Source organism: Oncorhynchus mykiss, chromosome 19 (genome assembly GCF_013265735.2).
Source record: "Oncorhynchus mykiss isolate Arlee chromosome 19, USDA_OmykA_1.1, whole genome shotgun sequence".
NCBI classification, from domain to species: Eukaryota; Metazoa; Chordata; class Actinopteri; order Salmoniformes; family Salmonidae; genus Oncorhynchus; species Oncorhynchus mykiss.
Window position 1 is genome coordinate 42,508,656 of NC_048583.1, and position 17,672 is coordinate 42,526,327.

The 17,672-nt window shown below is 44.3% G+C and overlaps 1 protein-coding gene across 3 annotated transcripts in view; it reads right to left on the reverse strand.

Moving 5' to 3' along the window:
* eml5 (EMAP like 5) overlaps positions 1-17,672 on the reverse strand; it is a 67,512-nt gene that overhangs the window by 14,198 nt on the left and 35,642 nt on the right. For 2 of the 3 annotated variants that reach the window (XM_036954866.1, XM_036954865.1), the window contains exons 5-17: positions 11,242-11,427; positions 10,222-10,357; positions 9,958-9,978; positions 9,384-9,585; positions 8,284-8,421; positions 7,815-8,071; positions 7,336-7,548; positions 7,054-7,221; positions 6,267-6,373; positions 6,006-6,124; positions 5,587-5,773; positions 3,643-3,748; positions 3,122-3,215 (exon numbers count right to left, since the gene is read on the reverse strand). In XM_036954866.1, the coding sequence (XP_036810761.1) occupies positions 3,122-3,215; positions 3,643-3,748; positions 5,587-5,773; positions 6,006-6,124; positions 6,267-6,373; positions 7,054-7,221; positions 7,336-7,548; positions 7,815-8,071; positions 8,284-8,421; positions 9,384-9,585; positions 9,958-9,978; positions 10,222-10,357; positions 11,242-11,427 (1,934 nt within the window). The remainder of the gene's footprint in view (positions 1-3,121; positions 3,216-3,642; positions 3,749-5,586; positions 5,774-6,005; positions 6,125-6,266; positions 6,374-7,053; positions 7,222-7,335; positions 7,549-7,814; positions 8,072-8,283; positions 8,422-9,383; positions 9,586-9,957; positions 9,979-10,221; positions 10,358-11,241; positions 11,428-17,672) is intronic. The other variant, XM_021574374.2, reaches the window with a different exon arrangement.

Below are 17,672 nucleotides of genomic sequence, written 5' to 3' on the forward strand. Positions count from 1 at the left end.
TACAGGGAATCATATTACACCCAATGTGTCTGCACAGTTTGACTGCCTCCCTCCCATATGAACAATAAGGATCAGTGGCCTTTCCTGTCTGATCCAATGGAGCGTAGTGCACACTGGGCTGGGTCCCTAATCACTGGCCTTTCCTGTCTGATCCAATGGAGCGTAGTGCACACTGGGCTGGGTCCCTAATCACTGGCCTTTCCTGTCTGATCCAATGGAGCGTAGTGCACACTGGGCTGGGTCCCTAATCACTGGCATTTCCTGTCTGATCCAATGGAGCGTAGTGCACACTGGGCTGGGTCCCTAATCACTGGCCTTTCCTGTCTGATCCAATGGAGCGTAATGCACACTGGGCTGGGTCCCTAATCACTGGCATTTCCTGTCTGATCCAATGGAGCGTAGTGCACACTGGGCTGGGTCCCTAATCACTGGCCTTTGTGCTGCTGCATCACTACATGGCGCTCACTGAGGCCAGAGCAAAACTGATACCTAGTTCATCTCTCTATCCCTTTCAAGCTTTCTCACTCTCCTTCTCTCACTTCCATCCCTCTCCCCCCTCTCCCACTATTTTCCCTCCCCGTCTCCTATCGGTTTCCTCCCCCGCTCATCTCCATCTTTCTCTCATGCCCCCTCTCCCTATCTCTGCCTCACCATGCTCCTCTCCCAGCTGAGGACTAGGCAGTGCAGTGCACAAGGCAGGCTCTGTCAGGCCCCATTTCCCTCTGCCCGCCTCACTGCACTGCCCACCAGGGCCTGCAAAGGAGATTAGTGCAGCTCCAAGCTGTCTCTGAGCTGCCACGGGAGCACAGTACACAACAGCTACAGCACGCAGGCAGGACATGAGCAAGCCTCCACTGCTCTAACTAGCCTGATGGAATTCCAAAGGACTATTTTACCGCTATGAATATCAAGTGCAAAGCCATAGAGAAATAAGACCAGCATTGGGGGAAATCAGAGTGTCCATATAGATGCTAGACAACCATATTTGAATTCCTGGATATTTGATATTTGCTAGTTTGAATTGCCATTCCATTTTACATAATTTTCTTTTTTTAAATGGCCACTTTTCATTTTAGATTATACTCACAGTGAATGTAGCCTAAACCCAGGTTGAGATGGATGGACCAGAGATCTGCACCAGACATACACTTAATCATTCAACTGTGAGTTGGCAGGGCCAAGTGTTCTCTATTCAGAAAGGAACAGCTTTAAGAGTCTGCAGGGTGGTTCCCCTCCCTCCTCTCTTCACGAGAACTATATCAATGTTGCCCTCATATATAAATGTCCACATTTAAAGTGGAGGTGCTCAAGCTGTCTAGGGAATTAAAGGGAATGTTTTGATCAGCAGCAATGAAGTACTTGTTGTTATTCTCTTGGCTCCGGAGCTTGTACAATGGCCAAGGGATGGTTGTGATGCTGGACATTGCATGACTGGACATGTATCTTTGTGAATCAGTGTGGGGGTGGATAACTGATTTATGCTGCAGGAACTACTGACCGGGTCATAGCTTGTGGACAAAGACCTCTCATTTACATGAATAATACTAAACTGAATCTCAAATCAGCTTTGCACACTCTTGGCATTCTCTCAACCAGTTTCATGAGGTAGTCACCTGGAATGCATTTCAATTAACAGGTCTGCCTTCTTAAAAGTTAATTTGTGGAATTTCTTTCCTTCTTAATGCATTTGAGCCAATCAGTTGTGTTGTGACAAGTTAGGGGTGGTATACAGAAGATAGCCCTATTTGGTAAAAGACCATATTATGGCAAGAACAGCTCAAATAAGCAAAGAGAAACAGTCCATCATTACTTTAAGACATGAATGTCAGTCGATCTGGAAAATTACAAGAACTTTGAACGTTTCTTCAAGTGCAGTCGCAAAAACCATTGAGCGGTATGATGAAACTGGCTCTCATGAGGACCGCCACAGGAATGGAAGACCCAGAGTTACCTCTGCTGCAGAGGATAAGTTCATTAGAGTTACCAGCCTCAGAAACTACAGCCCAAATAAACACCTCACAGAGTTCAAGTAACAGACACATCTCAACATCAACTGTTCAGAGGAGACTGCGTGAATCAGGCCTTCATGGTTGAATTGCTGCAAATAAACCACTACTAAAGGACACAAATAATAAGAAGAGACTTGCTTGGGCCAAGAAACACGAGCAATGGACATTAGACCAGTGGAAATCTGTTCTTTGGTCTGATGAGTCCAAATTTGAGATTTTTGGTTCCAACTGCCATGTCTTTGTGAGACGCAGAGTAGGTGAACGGATGATCTCCACATGTGTGGTTCCCGCCGTGAAGCATGGAGGAGGAGGTGTGATGGTGTGGGGGTGTTTTGCTGGTGACACTGTCAGTGATTTATTTAGAATTCAAGGCACACTTACCCAGTATGGCTAATACAGCATTTTGCAGCGATACGCCATTCCATCTGGTTTGCGCTCAGTGAGACTATCATCTGTTTTCAACAATACAATGACCCAATACACCTCCAGACTATTTGACCAAGAAAGAGAGTGATGGAGTGCAGCATCAGATGACCTGGCCTCCACAATCACCCGACTTCAACCCAATTGAGTTGGTTTGGGATGAGTTGGACCGCAGAGTGAAGGAAAAGCAGCCAACAAGTGCTCAGAATATGTGGGAACTCCTTTAAGATGGTTGGAAAAGCATTCCAGGTGAAGCTCGTTGAGAGAATGCCAAGAGTGTGCAAAGCTGCCATCAAGGCAAAGGGTGGCTACTTTGAATAATCTAAAATCTAAAATATATTTTGATTTGTTTAACACTTTGTTGGTTACCTCATGATTCCATGTGCTATTTTATAATTTTGATGTTTTCACTATTATTCTACAATGTAGAAAATAGTCAAAATAAACAAAAACCCTTGAATGAGTAGGTGTGTCCAAACATTTGACTGTTAATGTATATATATCATGAGCTAACTCACTGAGAAACATTTTCTAGTCTTGTTTTTCATCAGTAAGTGGAGCGTTCCTGAAGAATGTCAACCCTTAGGACTTATCTTGACCTTTGATGTCTCTAGTCTGCCTATTGAGGAGACTGCTGAGATCTGAATGGATCATCTGAGATGCCATAACAGCTACTGTACTGTACTAACCTGATGGCTGAGAGCTTCTCCCCCTTCCTCCAGTCCCAAAGGACAATGGTGTGGTTGTCATCCAGCCCGACCGAGGCCAGTCGCTTGCCATCCGCTGAGGAAGAACAACAAAACACAACCTCAATCAATTCAAAATTCACACAGAGAGCCTCTCTATTTACTCTTGTTTTGTGAGGAACAGTAAACTAGCCTGGTATAGGTTTGATCCATGGCAGGTAATGGCAGCTACGCCTCTGTCTGTGGCCAATTATCAGGAGAGAGATGAGAGCCTTTGCCTTGATGCTGCCAGCCTGCCACAGTACACAGACTATCTCCATAAAAGGGTTGTTCAGCGCCATGCTTCTAAATTGGAACACATTTCAACTCGCCCATTTCCTGTGTGAAGGAAGAGTTATTTTTCTCCATGGCTGACTGAGAATGTCAGGCTAGGTTAAAGCAATAATGGGTTGTTGTTGTGTTCAATGTGTTACACTATCTGGAGAGTGTATGGAAAGCATCTGTAAACAGCCCTGGTTTACTACCTGAGAAGTCTAGGGCACACACTCCCAGTTGGTGGAATCCTTTCAACACAGACAGGGGTTTCAGCATCTCTGTGTCCCATATATGGATGGAAGAGTCTCGCCCCACCTGGACAGACAGAAGAAACAATTAGCTTCCACTCATCCACAGCAACTTCCACACCCACACAGGGCAATGCAACAGTTCCAGGTCAGTGTTAGCAGTAGGACATTATCTTTAGTTACTTTGCACCATAAGCATATACAGAAGACCCTCCAGTTCCCAATGGCATCTTTAGAGGTCAGCCTCTATACACTTTAGGCCCTAGCTACTCTATCCCAGTCTCTGAATATATATAACAAAATGTAATCTTCCACCTAAAAGGGGAAAAAAGTATATACAATATACACACACACTACACTACCGTTTAAAAGTATGGGGTCAAATTGATCAGAAATACAGTTCAGAAATTGTTAATGTTGTAAATTACTATTGTAGCTGAAAACGGCAGATTTGTTATGCAATATCTACATAGGCGTACAGAGGCCCATTATCAGCAACCATCACTCCTGTGTTCCAATGGCACAATGTGTTAGCTAATCCAAGTTTATCATTTTAAAAGGCTAAATGATCATTAGAAAACATTTTTGCAATTATGTCAGCACAGCTGAAAACTGTTGTTCTGACTAAAGAAGCAATAAAACTGTCCTTCTTTAGACGAGTTGAGTATCTGGAGCATCAGCATTTGTGGGTTCGATTACAGGCTCAAAATGGCCAGAAACAAAGTAATTTCTTCTGAAACTCGTCAGTCTATTCGTTTTCTGAGAAATGAAGGCTATTCCACGTGAGAAATTGCAAATAAACTGAAAATCTTGTAGAACGCTGTGTACTAACTACTCCCTTCACAGAGCATCACAAACTGTCTCTAACCAGAATAGAAAAAGGAGTGGGAGGCCCTGGTGCACAACTGAGCAAGACAAATACATTAGAGTGTCTAGTTTGAGAAACAGACGCCTCACAAGTCCTCAACTGGCAGCTTCATTTAATAGTACCTGCAAAACACCAGTCTCAACGTCAACAGTGAAGAGGCGACTCCGGGATGCTGGCCTTCTAGGCAAAGCCATATCTCAGACTGGCCAATAAAAAGAAAAGATTATGATGGGCAAAAGAACACAGACACTGGACAGAGGAACTCTGCCTAGAAGGCCAGCATCCCGGAGTCGCCTCTTCACTGTTGACGTGGAGACTGGTGTTTTGCGGGTACTATTAAATGAAGCTGCAAGTTGAGGACTTGTGAGGTGTCTGTTTCTCAAACTAGACACTCAAATGTACATGTCCTCTTGATCAGTTGTGCACCGGGGCCTGCCACTTTCTATTCTGGTTAGAGTCAGTTTGGGCTGTTCTGTGAAGGGAGTAGTACACAGCGTTGTACGAGATCTTCAGTTTCTTGGCAATTTCTTGCATGAAATAGCCTTCATCTCTAAGAACAAGAATAGACTGATGAGTTTCAGAAGACAGTTCTTTGTTTCTGGCCATTTTGAGCCTGTAATCGAACACACAAATGTTGATGCTCAAGATACTCAACTCGTCTAAAGAAGGCCAGTTTTATTGCTTCTTTAATCAGAACCACAGTTTTCATCTGTGCTAACATAATTGCAAAAGGGTTTTCTAATGATCAATTATGAACTTGGATTAGCTAACACAACATGCCATTGGAACACAGGAGTGATGGTTGCTGATAATGGGCCTCTGTACACCTATGTAAATATTCCATAAAAATATCTGACATTTCCAGCTACAATAGTTATATACAACATTAACAATGTCTACACTGTATTTCTGATCAATTTGATGTTATTTTAATGGACAAAAAATGTGCTTTTCTTTAAAAAAATAAGGACATTTCTAAGTGACCCCAAACTTTTTAACGATAGTGTATATATTTAATTGTTAGCAGTGCTACCTACCTGGCCTGTTGCTACAAAGTCCTTGAGGGGGTGTATGGCCAGGCACAGGATGTCGTCGTCATGGCCCATGTAGAAGCGCTGGGTGTTCTGCTGTCGGTTGTACACCACCCCCACGGCCGCCACGTGGTACACTATCTCCCCTGTCTGGGTGTAGAACAGGTTGCTCCTGCAGTCGAAGCCTCTGTAGCTGGAGCACCACAACACAGGAAACAATGAGGAAGAACACAGCGTTCACATTTTGGACCTTTTGGCTGTGGGGTTTTGTTGGTAGAAAAGATGGTTAGATAAAGACTATACAGATGTTGAATTATTTTGTGTGCTTTTCCGGGTTTGCTTGGTGTGAGAACATTTTACACAGGTTATGATTTGTTTGGGTTATGTTTGGCGGTGGTATGTGGTGCTGCCTGAGGTCTCCTAACCCGTGGATGAAGTGTAGCTTCACCCCGCTCCCTGGTGTTCTCTCTCTTTTCTTCATGGCCATCGCACGGTGCTTCTCCTTGGACTGCTCTTTGAGCTGAGGTAGATCTTCTTTGTAAACCTGGACATGGAAATACAATATAAAGCATTTAACTCTCTGACATCTGTTAAGGTTTTTACTCAATCTAATATTGTTTGTTTTTCATATGCAACGTTCATAATGTGTCATTTTCAAAGAGGAGAGCAGGTGTTGTGTCGCTAACCTGCCGCCGATATGTGAGCTGTGTCTCCTGCTCGATCTCTGAGTCCATCTCAGGCACGTCTGACTGGTCCGAGTCCGACTCCTCACTGTTGGAGTCGCACAACGTCTCTGCAGGAGAGAAGAAGACGACTTCATCAGATCTATTCTACCACCCAGATGCTCCCACAACAGTTTGTTTAATAAGGTTAAACACACTAATCCAGAACTAGTAGACAACCAGTATTGAGTCCCATTTCAGCCAAGACCAACATCACAGATGGATGAAGATGACAGCTCATATTCATCAAGCAAGCCTTTGAAAAGTCTTAAGTGGTGGACTGCTTTCCCCGTTCCACAGTCCTATTACTCAGACTGAGACATACAAATACTGATGCAGTGAAACTCGGTTGGCCGTGCCAAGACCAGGCACTGAGTACCCCTGGCACCGCTAGGCTTTGACTTGCTGGGTCCATTAGGAAAATGAAATGGAATGGCAGTTAGTATGTGGTTTAATTTCACAAAGCGCAGCACAGCTCTGTCTAAGACCATTTAGTTGAGAAACATGACTTACAAATGAGGACAAGGTTGTAGGAGCTGAATACAAACACAACAGTTCTCTTCCAGCTAGTATCACTTAAAATGTATACTTGTGGATCTATGACCTCGTGTAGAAAGCTTTTAGCTGGGATAAGGAACATCATTCAAGGCGAAGGGTCACGGAGTCTACTAGACTTGTCTGCACTTCAGAGTCATATTCACATTGGGGTAGACTAGAATGGGGCAGTCATCGAAATAGGACAGTCATGTACCTTGAGGTGCTATGTGAAGAGCTTCCTTCGACTTTCTGTCTGAAACAAACTTCCACTGGAACACTGAGTGGTCAGCTCCACCAATAGTTATCACCCACTGGTAGTCATGTGACCACCTGGCATTGGTTATATGGGCAGAGTGACCTAAATACTTTTTAAACTTTGCCCCTGGGATAGAGAGAAGAGTTGTTTTTCGTTCATTTGTAAATGCATAAACATCACATGAATGAATTGACTGACAACATCACATCTCCGGACAAAGGAACCAATGGAAATCCTCACCTTTTCTTACACACGGGTACCGTAATAGTTTCACTAATCCATAATCATCTGCTGTTACTAAAACTTGATTATTAAAGTTGGCGTCAACAGAGTTGATGTCATTGATCTCTGAGTATTTGGGCCATATTCCGTTGACCTCGGGGCCCAACACACACGTCCATGAGGACCACTGCACCAGCTTCAACTCTTCCCTGTTGGTGACTTCTTTACCGCCTGAGTAGAAAGACAATAATAACTACATCATGTGCAACTAAAACATCAAATGAACAGCACATTAGTCATCATGACATCTTGTCTCATGGCCATACGTCACTGTTGTCACAACAAAGCATAAAGTTCATGACACACATAGCACCAAAATATAATTAATAACGGTGAGGTAATGACACAAGAGAAATCCTAACTTCCTTCCCATAGACAGCAAGACTCTTCACAGTGTAATTTATCTACATGACGAGACATGTCATTGACAGACTTACTTGGCATCCTGTAGAAGAGTCTCTTTCCATTGCCGTCATTGGTCTGCAGATACTTGCTGTCTGTGGACCAGTCCATGTGTGTGATGAAGCTAGTGGAGCCGATGCACTCTCCCACCTTCTTGTACCTCTGCACCACGCTGTAGATGTCCACAGAGTTATCATTGGAGCCCACAGCCAGGTGAGCTCCATCAGGAGAGTACTTCAGCTCATGAATGGCCTCCTTCCTGTCCTTGATGTGGACCACCTCTGTCATGTCTCTGTGGAGTGGGAGAGCGTTACTGGAAAGGTCATCCAATACATTCTTTAAAAAACCCTCCTTGAATTAAATTTAATATCCATGCATTCACTAACTGACATATTGTTAATGAGTAATGGAATTGCAAACAAAATAGGAAGTTAACATGAAGTTCATATACCAAGCTAATCAGAAAGAACTAGAAGTGACCTTTGACTTCTGCCCTATACTCACCTGACCCGTAGGACAGTAAAGGAGCCGTCCTTCATGCCCAGCGCCAGGTGAATGCCGTCTGTGCTCACAGCTGCACAGCGAATAGGCTCCTCCATATTACAGCGAGCTATCAGCGCATGATCTATAAGGCTCCATATTCTACAGAGGGGGAGACAGAGACAGAGGGAGACACAGAGGGAGAGACAGAGGGAGAGAGGGAGGGGGAGAGAGAGAGGGATAGACAGAGGGAGAGACAGAGACAAAGAGGGAGAGAGAGAGGGAGAGACAGAGACACAGAGGGAGAGAGAGACAGAGAGAGACAAAGGGAGAAACAAAGACAGAGGGAGAGGGATAGACAAAGGGAGAGACAGAGGCAGAGGGAGAGAGAGAGGGAGAGAGAGGGAGAGACAGAGACACAGAGGGAGAGACAGAGACAGAGGGAGAGACAAAGGGAGAGACAAAGACAGAGGGAGAGACAGAGGGAGAGAATGAGACAGAGGGAGAGGGATAGACAAAGGGAGAGACAGAGACAGAGACAGAGACAGAGACAGAGACAGAGACAGAGACCGAGGGATAGAAAACTTTGTTAGCAATCACGTGGGTCCAATTCCCTCATGAACCATATAAGTACCTGAAGTGAATGTGTGTACCTATATGTAAACATTTCTTTGGATATACCAGATAATTTCAGTGACTGTCACGCCCTGACCATAGAGAGCATTTTATTCTCTATGTTGGTTAGGTCGGGGTGTGACTAGGATGGGTTATCTAGGTGATTATATATATCTATGTTGGCCTGGTATGGTTCCCAATCAGAGGCAGCTGTTTATCGTTGTCTCTGATTGGGGATCATATTTAGGCAGCCATTTCCCCATTGTGCTTTGTGGGATCTTTCTTTTGTGTAGTGCCTGTTTACACTCACATCACGGTTTGTTTGGGTTCTGTATTTGTTTTGGTGAGTTTCTTTGATGAAAACATGTGGAACTCTACGCACGCTGCGCCTTGGTCCGACCATTATTATAACAAACGTGACAGTGACTGCAATTGTGTAAGGGACACTGTGGATATAATAAGCATAGACTAGTCCTGGAGTTTGACAGTGGTTGTGCTTGGTCACCCACCTGACAGAGCGATCATCACTGCCGGTCATGGCCAGGGGCTTGGTGGGATGCACAGCCAGCGCCCACAGCTCTCCCTCACAGTGACCCTGCATGATGAGGAAGGGCTTGGTGCGATCGTGGACCACCACCTCAAATATCTCACTGTCCTGGGTGCCCACTAAGATATGATCCCCCCGCCAACACACGCTGCGCACTGACAACCCTGTCAACACACACATGCATGCACAAACAGTTAAATGGATAAAAACACGCAGACAGACACCCACACACAGAATAGCCGTAACAAACAGAACAAGACATAGAAGGAATACAAGAGGACTACACAATATGGTGATTGTTATGGAGACAGTATAGTTTGCTGTCTCTTTGGTAAGTAAATGTAAGAAGCAATGAAGGTATACATATATTCATACATGTATACATATTAATACATACACATACAGTAAATATGTAGGCAACACTTTGGGCTGAAAAACCAACAAGGGGAATGGAACAATATAATACAGGGACTTCTATGCACATAAGGACAGGGGTAGTACTCTGATTGTCCAGTGCCCTGCGCACTGTTACCCACCTCTGCTATTTTCACCTCTAGCTACTGTTAGGCCCAAGACCAGAAATCAAACGAAAGAAAGAAGAAAGGAAAAAACTATTAGTGACCTAGAATACATCCTCTAGATGTAATAGAAAATAGTCTAGCGGTATACAAAAGGCCTGTACTAAAGAACAACATGAGAAGAACACCCTGGTTCATTTATCCACTCAGTGCACATTGACAGCCTGTGGACTGGCTCTGTGTGGGAAAAGAAGATGAGAAGAGGGGGGAGTTGTATGTCACCTTTATATCCCTGGTCTGTTTCCCTGAGATCGATGACAGTAATTGGTTTGAAGTTGAGATCCCATAGCCGGACACAGCCGTCCCGGCCCCCGGTGGCAAAGCCCTCCTCACAGGCATTCATGCTGAAAATCCCTGACTGGAGGAAATGACAGTCTGTCAGTGGGGATGTGCACAATAAATGAGCAAGACAGACTTGCGGTACAGCAACTAGCAACAGCTCTGCTGCAGCAGACACATGTCTAACAAGGCTTTCACAATTATACCGTTGCTGCTGCGTGAAGAGATAACACAGTGGTGCATTACATAAAGCGTTTGAACCATTGTTTTTTTCCCCTCGTATCTTTTTTTATTGGCAGGCTCCGGGAGCCGCCTGCTGTGGAACACAGTGATTGGCGGGAAGGATTCCTGTGGTTGAGCCAGCCAGAAGTCTCTTTGGAGTGCAAAGCACAGACATGGACCACAGTAGAGTCCCCTCCCCCACCCGACCAACCCTGCATTCAGCTGTTGAGCTCACAGATATAATTTAATCCCAAGTAGTAAACTGCTGATCCTTTCCACTGAGCAAAATAGAAGAGAGCCACAGGGGCTACATGGCACACCGTCACCTTGCTAAACATGTCCCCTTGTATGCTTTCATCAGTTGAAATAAACAAAGCTCTATGAATGGAGGAGTTGTTCAGTCGCAGGTGTGCGAGTTGAACATGAATGATGACCTGTTTAATCATCCACTGGATGGATCTAACGATAACACTAAGGTGGGTGTAGGCAGGCAGGCAGTGTGATTGAGTGAGTTTTGTGTCTGAATGTGAATGCAGGTCTGTGGCAGATGTGTGGGGGCTGGCTGTGGGGGAATGAACCAGCCTGAGCATGAGCCACAGAGCATGACTTCTCTTGATCTGAGAGAGCCTGCGGCTTAGCATTCCCTAAGCTACAGCCCACTACCGACGCATAAACAAGAGACGCCACCAGGAAGTGAGGCAGAACTAAGGCTGGTTGGAACCAGCTACCACACACACTTACCCCGTGGGCTCCTTGAACTGTCCGGATCAGGTTGATGCCTTTCCAGACGTAGATGTCCCCATTCAAGGCACCTGAATATGTGACCTCGTCTCTTGCACAGGCCAGACAGAGGATGGTTTGGAGATCTCCCGTTTTGCCAAAAACTCCTCGCTTAGGGGTCAGGGCGTTGCCGCATAAGCTCCAAAACTGAACCCAGAAACATACATGGGAGACAGGAGAGAAGAATGCGATTAATGTGGTGGTTAATAAATAACTAAACCAACTCATCAGTCACTGAGAGTCTTACATTAATAATATCATTCAATACTTGATATGTTGGATTCACGTCTCCATCTCAACAAAAAATAGAAGTTAAAGCAGTGGTCACTTCCACTCGCTCTACAACCAGCACTGCAGCTGTAATGAATGAGTACAGCAAAGTGTTTCCATAAGCTTGTGTTGCTAATATTAGCGGCTTGTGTCTTTTTTAATATCGAGGAATATTTCACTTTCTCTGGTCCCAGGAGTAACAACATGAATTGGCGCATGAGGCAGAAATAATGCAGTGCGACTTAAGTTAAGTTACTTAAGTTAAGTTTCGCCATCAACTGGAAGACTGTGTCCCCTTTTCTCAGCGGAGGGAGGGAGAGAGGAGGGACGGTGAGTTGGGTGAGAGGAGGGAGAGAGGAGGGACGGTGAGTTGGGTGAGAGGAGGGAGAGAGGAGGGAGGGAGAGAGGAGGGACGGTGAGTTGGGTGAGAGGCAGCCTCACCACTGCTCTCTCCCTCCCCTCAGGCTGACCATCAGATGCAGGCCAGTAAAAAAAACAAGCTAATTCTTATGCTTACTCAGCTGTGCCTTACAAGTAATACAACAAATGATCTATACTGAACAAAAATATAAACGCAATGAGCAACAATTTCAAATATTTTTACTGAGTTACAGTTCATAAAAGGAAATCAGTCATTTGAAATAAATAAATTAGTCCCTAATCTATGGATTTCACGACTGGGAATAGAGATATGCCTCACAGATACAGTACCGTTAAAAAAAAGGTAGAGGCACGGATCAGAAAACCAGTCAGTATCTGGTGTGACCAACATTTGCCTAATGCAGTGTGTCTCATCTCCTTCGCAGAGAGTTGATCAGGCTGTTGATTGTGGCCTGTGGAATGTTGTCCCACTTGTCTTCAAAAGCTGTACAAATTTGCTGTCTATTGGGAACTGGAAGACGCTGCGTACACATCGATCCAGGGCATCCCACACATGCTCAATGGGTGACATGTCTAGTGAGCATGCAGGACATGGAAGAACTGGGACATTTTCAGCTTCCAGGAATTGTGTACAGATCCTTGCGACATGGGACTGTACATTATCATGCTGAAACATGATAATGGCGGATGAATGGCACGACAATGGGCCTCAGGATCTCATCACTGCATTTCTGTGCATTCAAATTGCCATCAATAAAGTGCAGTTGTGTTCGTTGTCCGTAGCTTATGCCTGCCCATACCATAACCCCACTACCACCATGGGGCACTCTGTTCACTACTTTGACATTAGCAAATCGCTCATCCACACAACCCTATACACGTGGTCTGTGGTTGTGAGGCCAGTTGGACGTACTAACAAATTCTCTAAAACGATGTTGGCGATGGCTTTTGGTAGAGAAATTAACATTAAATTCTCTGGCAACAGATTTGGTGTACATTCTTGCAGTCTGCAAGCCAATTGCACGCTCCCTCAAAACTTGAGACATCTATGATGTCTCAAAATTGCACATTTTAGAGTGGCCTTTTATTGTCGCCACCACAAGCTGCACAAGGTGGATCTTTGTAATGATCATGCTGTTTAATCGGCTTCTTGATATGACATACCTGTCAGGTGGACAGATTATCTTGACTAAGGAGAAATGATCACTAACAGGGATGTAAACACATTTGTGCACAATATCCGAGAGAAATAAAATTCTTGTAAGTACAAAAACCAAACCTCGCCTTTACAGTTGGCACTATGCATTCGGGCAGGTAGCGTTATTCTGGCATCAGCGGAACCCAGATTCGTCCATCGGACTGCCAGATGGTGAAGTGTGATTCATCACTCCAGAGAATGCGTTTCCACTGCTCGAGAGTCCAATGGCGGTGAGATTTACACCACTCCATCCGACGCCTGGCATTGCACATTGTGATCTTAGGCATGCATGCGGCTGCTCGGCCATGGAAATCAATTTCATGAAGCTCCCAACGAACAGTTATTGTACTGACTTTGCTTCCAGAGGCAGTTTGGAACTCAGTAGTGAGTGTTGCAAAAGAGGACAGATGATGTTTACGCGCTATGCACTTCAGCACTCGGCGGTTCCATTCTGCGAGCTTGTGTGGCATGCCACTCCATGCCTGAGCCGTTGTTGCTCCTAGACGTTTCCACTTCACAATAACAGCACTGACAGTTGACCGGGGAAGCTCTAACAGGGCAGAAATTTGACGAACTGACTTGTTGGAAAGGTGGCATCCTATGACGGTGCCACGTTAAAGGTCACTGAGCTTTTCAGTACGGGCCATTCTACTGCCAATGTTTGTCTATGGAGATTGCATGGCTGTGTGCTCGATTTTATACCCCTGTCAGCAACGGGTGTTGATGAAATAGCCAAATCCACTAATTTGAAGAGGTGTCCACATGCTTTGTAGCATGCATAGTTTGTCACAGGTCTGTGGAGATCTTCACAATTGCTGTAATAATCTGCGCAGAATCTCGAACGGCATTGGTCTCTTGCACCATATACTGTTAATGTAATCTCAACTGCAATCCAGGTCATTTGGTTCTGCTAATAGATGAAGAAAAGTGATAACACTTTCTGTTGTATAAATAAACATAATATCTGACATTGTATTCCCATTTGAATGTTGCTGTGCTTTTAAATGTTTGAAAGCATTGTGACAGACATTTGGGCGACAACTAAACCAAAAACCAAACATTGTTTTTCCATTGGAATTTGGTTGTGCTTTTAGATGGTTCAAAGCATACTGATAACCCAATGGAAATTCAACTAACTTTTGGCTGTCTTTTTGAGTGGGTGAATATAGGTTGTAAACTCATTGATCAAATAGTCAATTATCCACGTTGAAATGACGTAGGGTTCCTGCATGTAACATCTCAATTGTAACACCCCCCCCCCACCACCACCACACACACACACACAGATCCATCTCTATACACAAGCTAAAATCTAGGCCTTCACCATTTCCATTTCCACAGAACCCATGCTGGAGGTCAGAGCTGTAGTCAGCTGATCAGCATGCAGACACACACCCTGCCTCAGGACAGATATCACCATCATCACAAAGTCTCCACCACCACCGGTCACTATCAAGCCCCACAATGGTTTATGAACAAGGTCGTTGGGATGCATGGGCACATTCCAGACTGTGGACAAAGTCCATAAACCAGAGAGCTGTTCTGTCTGCATGACGATAAGATCCCAGGAGAGATGAGTGTGTGTCGTGTTTCCCATGTCAAGACACTGGCACCACTGGCACCACTGTCACGGTGGCACGTAACAGAGCACACAGAGAGATTAACGTTTTCATTTCTTGCCTATGGAGGATGTCTTCCCTGGCAATATTTATTCCTCTAGCTTTAGCTAGAGCCTGGATCTCTGTAAAATTGTAAAACGCCTACAGGTGTAATCATACTGCACTATACAGTTAAAGTCGGAAGTTTACATACACCTTAGCCAAATAAATTTAAACTCAGTTTTTCACAATTCCTGACATTTAATCCTAGTAAAAAAATTCCCTGTCTTAGGTCAGTCAGGATCACCACTTTATTTTAAGAATGTGAAATGTCAGAATAATAGTAGAGAGAATGATTTATTTCAGATTTTATTTCTTTCATCACATTCCCAGTGGGTCAGAAGTTTACATACACTCAATTAGTATTTGGTAGCATTGCCATCAAATTGTTTAACTTGGATCAAACTTTTCGGGTAGCCTTCCACAACCTTCCCACAATAAGTTGGATGCATTTTGGCCCATTCCTCCTGACAGGGCTGGTGTAAATGAGTCCTGTCTGTAGGCCTCCTTTCTCGCACATGCTTTTTCAGTTCTGCCCACAAATCTTCTATAGGATTGAGGTCAGGGCTTTGTGACGGCCACTACAATACCTTGACTTTGTTGTCCTTAAGCCATTTTGACACAACTTTGGAAGGATGCTTGGGTCATTGTTCATTTGGAAGACCCATTTGAGACCAAGCTTTAACTTAGTGTATATAAACTTCTGACCAACTGGAATCGTGATACAGTCAATTATAAGTGAAATAATCTGTCTGTAAACAATTGTTGGAAAAATTACTTGTGTCATGCACAAAGTAGATGTCCTAGCCGACTTTCCAAAACTATAGTTTGTTAAACAAGAAATTTGTGGAGTGGTAGAAAAACAAGTTTTAATGACTCCAACCTAAGTGTATGTAAACTTCTGACTTCAACTGTACATGTTTAAGGTTTTTCCTTTATTTGTACTATTTTCTACATTGTAGAATAACAGTGAAGACATCAAAACTATGAAATAACACATACGGAAACTTCTTACTTCAACTGTACATGCAGGTTTTAAGTAAAGTGTTATCCAAAATCCAAACTACTTTTGAGTCTGTAGATAGAAGAAATATCTCAACAGTGAGGGTACATAGTGTAGCATAGTGTGTCCGACGTATCAGAGAGCTGTACCTCTGCAGAGGTAAGACAGGAGCCAGGGATGGGCTCCAATATCAGCCAAGTCAGCACAGTGCTTTGGTGCTACAAGGGCCAGTGTGTTAACAGGAGGGATCGATTATCACAGGCCAGCATAATCTCAGCCTGTGTTGGAGCCAGGCAGTGGGGATGGATGCGGCATGACTGGGTGCCTTCGGTGCTGGGTCTGATAAGACAGGGAGACGCGGTATCCCGCTAATCCCCGAAATGCTCTGAATTACTACTGAGAGGAGACGAGAGGCTGGAGGGTTTATGATGAGGCCAGAGGGAGAGAGAAGAAGTGAGAGAGAGATAGTGTGTGTGTGTGTGTGTGTGTGTGTGTGTGTGTGTGTGTGTGTGTGTGTGTGTGTGTGTGTGTGTGTGTGTGTAAAACCACTGTCTTTTAAAGTAGGGAGAGCAGCAAGACCAGCCGATGCTCCCCAGCCAAGACCTGAGTTGAGTCACATACAAGAGGAAGGGAAAATAAAGACTCACCAAGCTGTCCCTTCACTTTCTAATCTGTTCCACTCATTCAACATATTCGGCTAAAAAAATTATATTCATTTGCTGCGTTTTTTATTAGTCATGGTCAGAAATTGCTCAGGGCATCATGTCTTGTTTGTTATTTGAAAAATGAGAAACATTTGGTCTTAAAAGAAAAACGCCTCTGGCAGGGGAAATGTTTATTTCCTCTGTTCCTTGGTGAATGTGATTTGAAGAAACGTTTATTTCCTCTGTTCCTTGGTGAATGTGATTTGAAGAAATGCTAAACAGGTGGGAATTATTAAAGTAAGGCTGCCAATGCCACTAAAGACCATGGCAGAGCTGTCTTAATAAATAGAACAGAGGGCCAAAGTGTGTCCAGAGGATAGAGTAGAGGCGGAAGCTCTACCACACTATGTGCCTAACCATGGATCTGCAGAATGTCAGTCAATCAGTAATATGTACCACAGCACTTCCCTGCACCACTACTCAGGGGAAAACCTTGTGATGTAATCAACGTGGAAAGGGTGTAATTCCTCAACCAGGCCAGGCAGGTAGGCATCAACTCCCTCTCCTCACCACACCGTTCCCCCTCTCTGCCTGCCACTCATAACCACCACAGTGACTCTCAATGTCATGGCACTGAAGGCTTCACTGAGCATTATGGAAATGAATGACTTATTCTCAATTTTACAGCAATGACTGAATCTCAGTGTAAAGATACTTGCTGACGGATTGATGCCAGGGTACTATCAGAGGAGGCTTTGAAAGCACCTCTGTTTGCATGCCTCTCGTCTGCCTGTCTAAATCCTCCAAATATAAAGTTCTCTGTAAAAGCTCAGCACAGAATGTGTGTATGAATGTGCTTGAGTCTATAAGAATGTGTGTGTGTGTGCAACCTATATGACCTGATGTGTCTATCCTGCTAACACATTTGGTTCCTTGGAAGTTGTGGAAACATACGTTTTTGGTTTCCCATTGGTTCTGGGAACAAATCCATACATTTCTGACAAATAAAACAGAACGTTTTTTAAACATTTTGTGAATGAAATTGAACATTTAGTCTGTTCTGGGAATGTTAATTTGAAGCTGTTTTACTATGGTTCTCTGAGTGGCGCAGCGGTCTAAGGCACTGCATTGCAGTGCTAGCTGTGCCACTAGAGATTCTGAGTTCGAGTCCAGGCTCTGTCGAAACCCATGGGGCGGTGCACAATTGGCCCAGCGTCGTCTGGGTTAGAGGAGGTTTG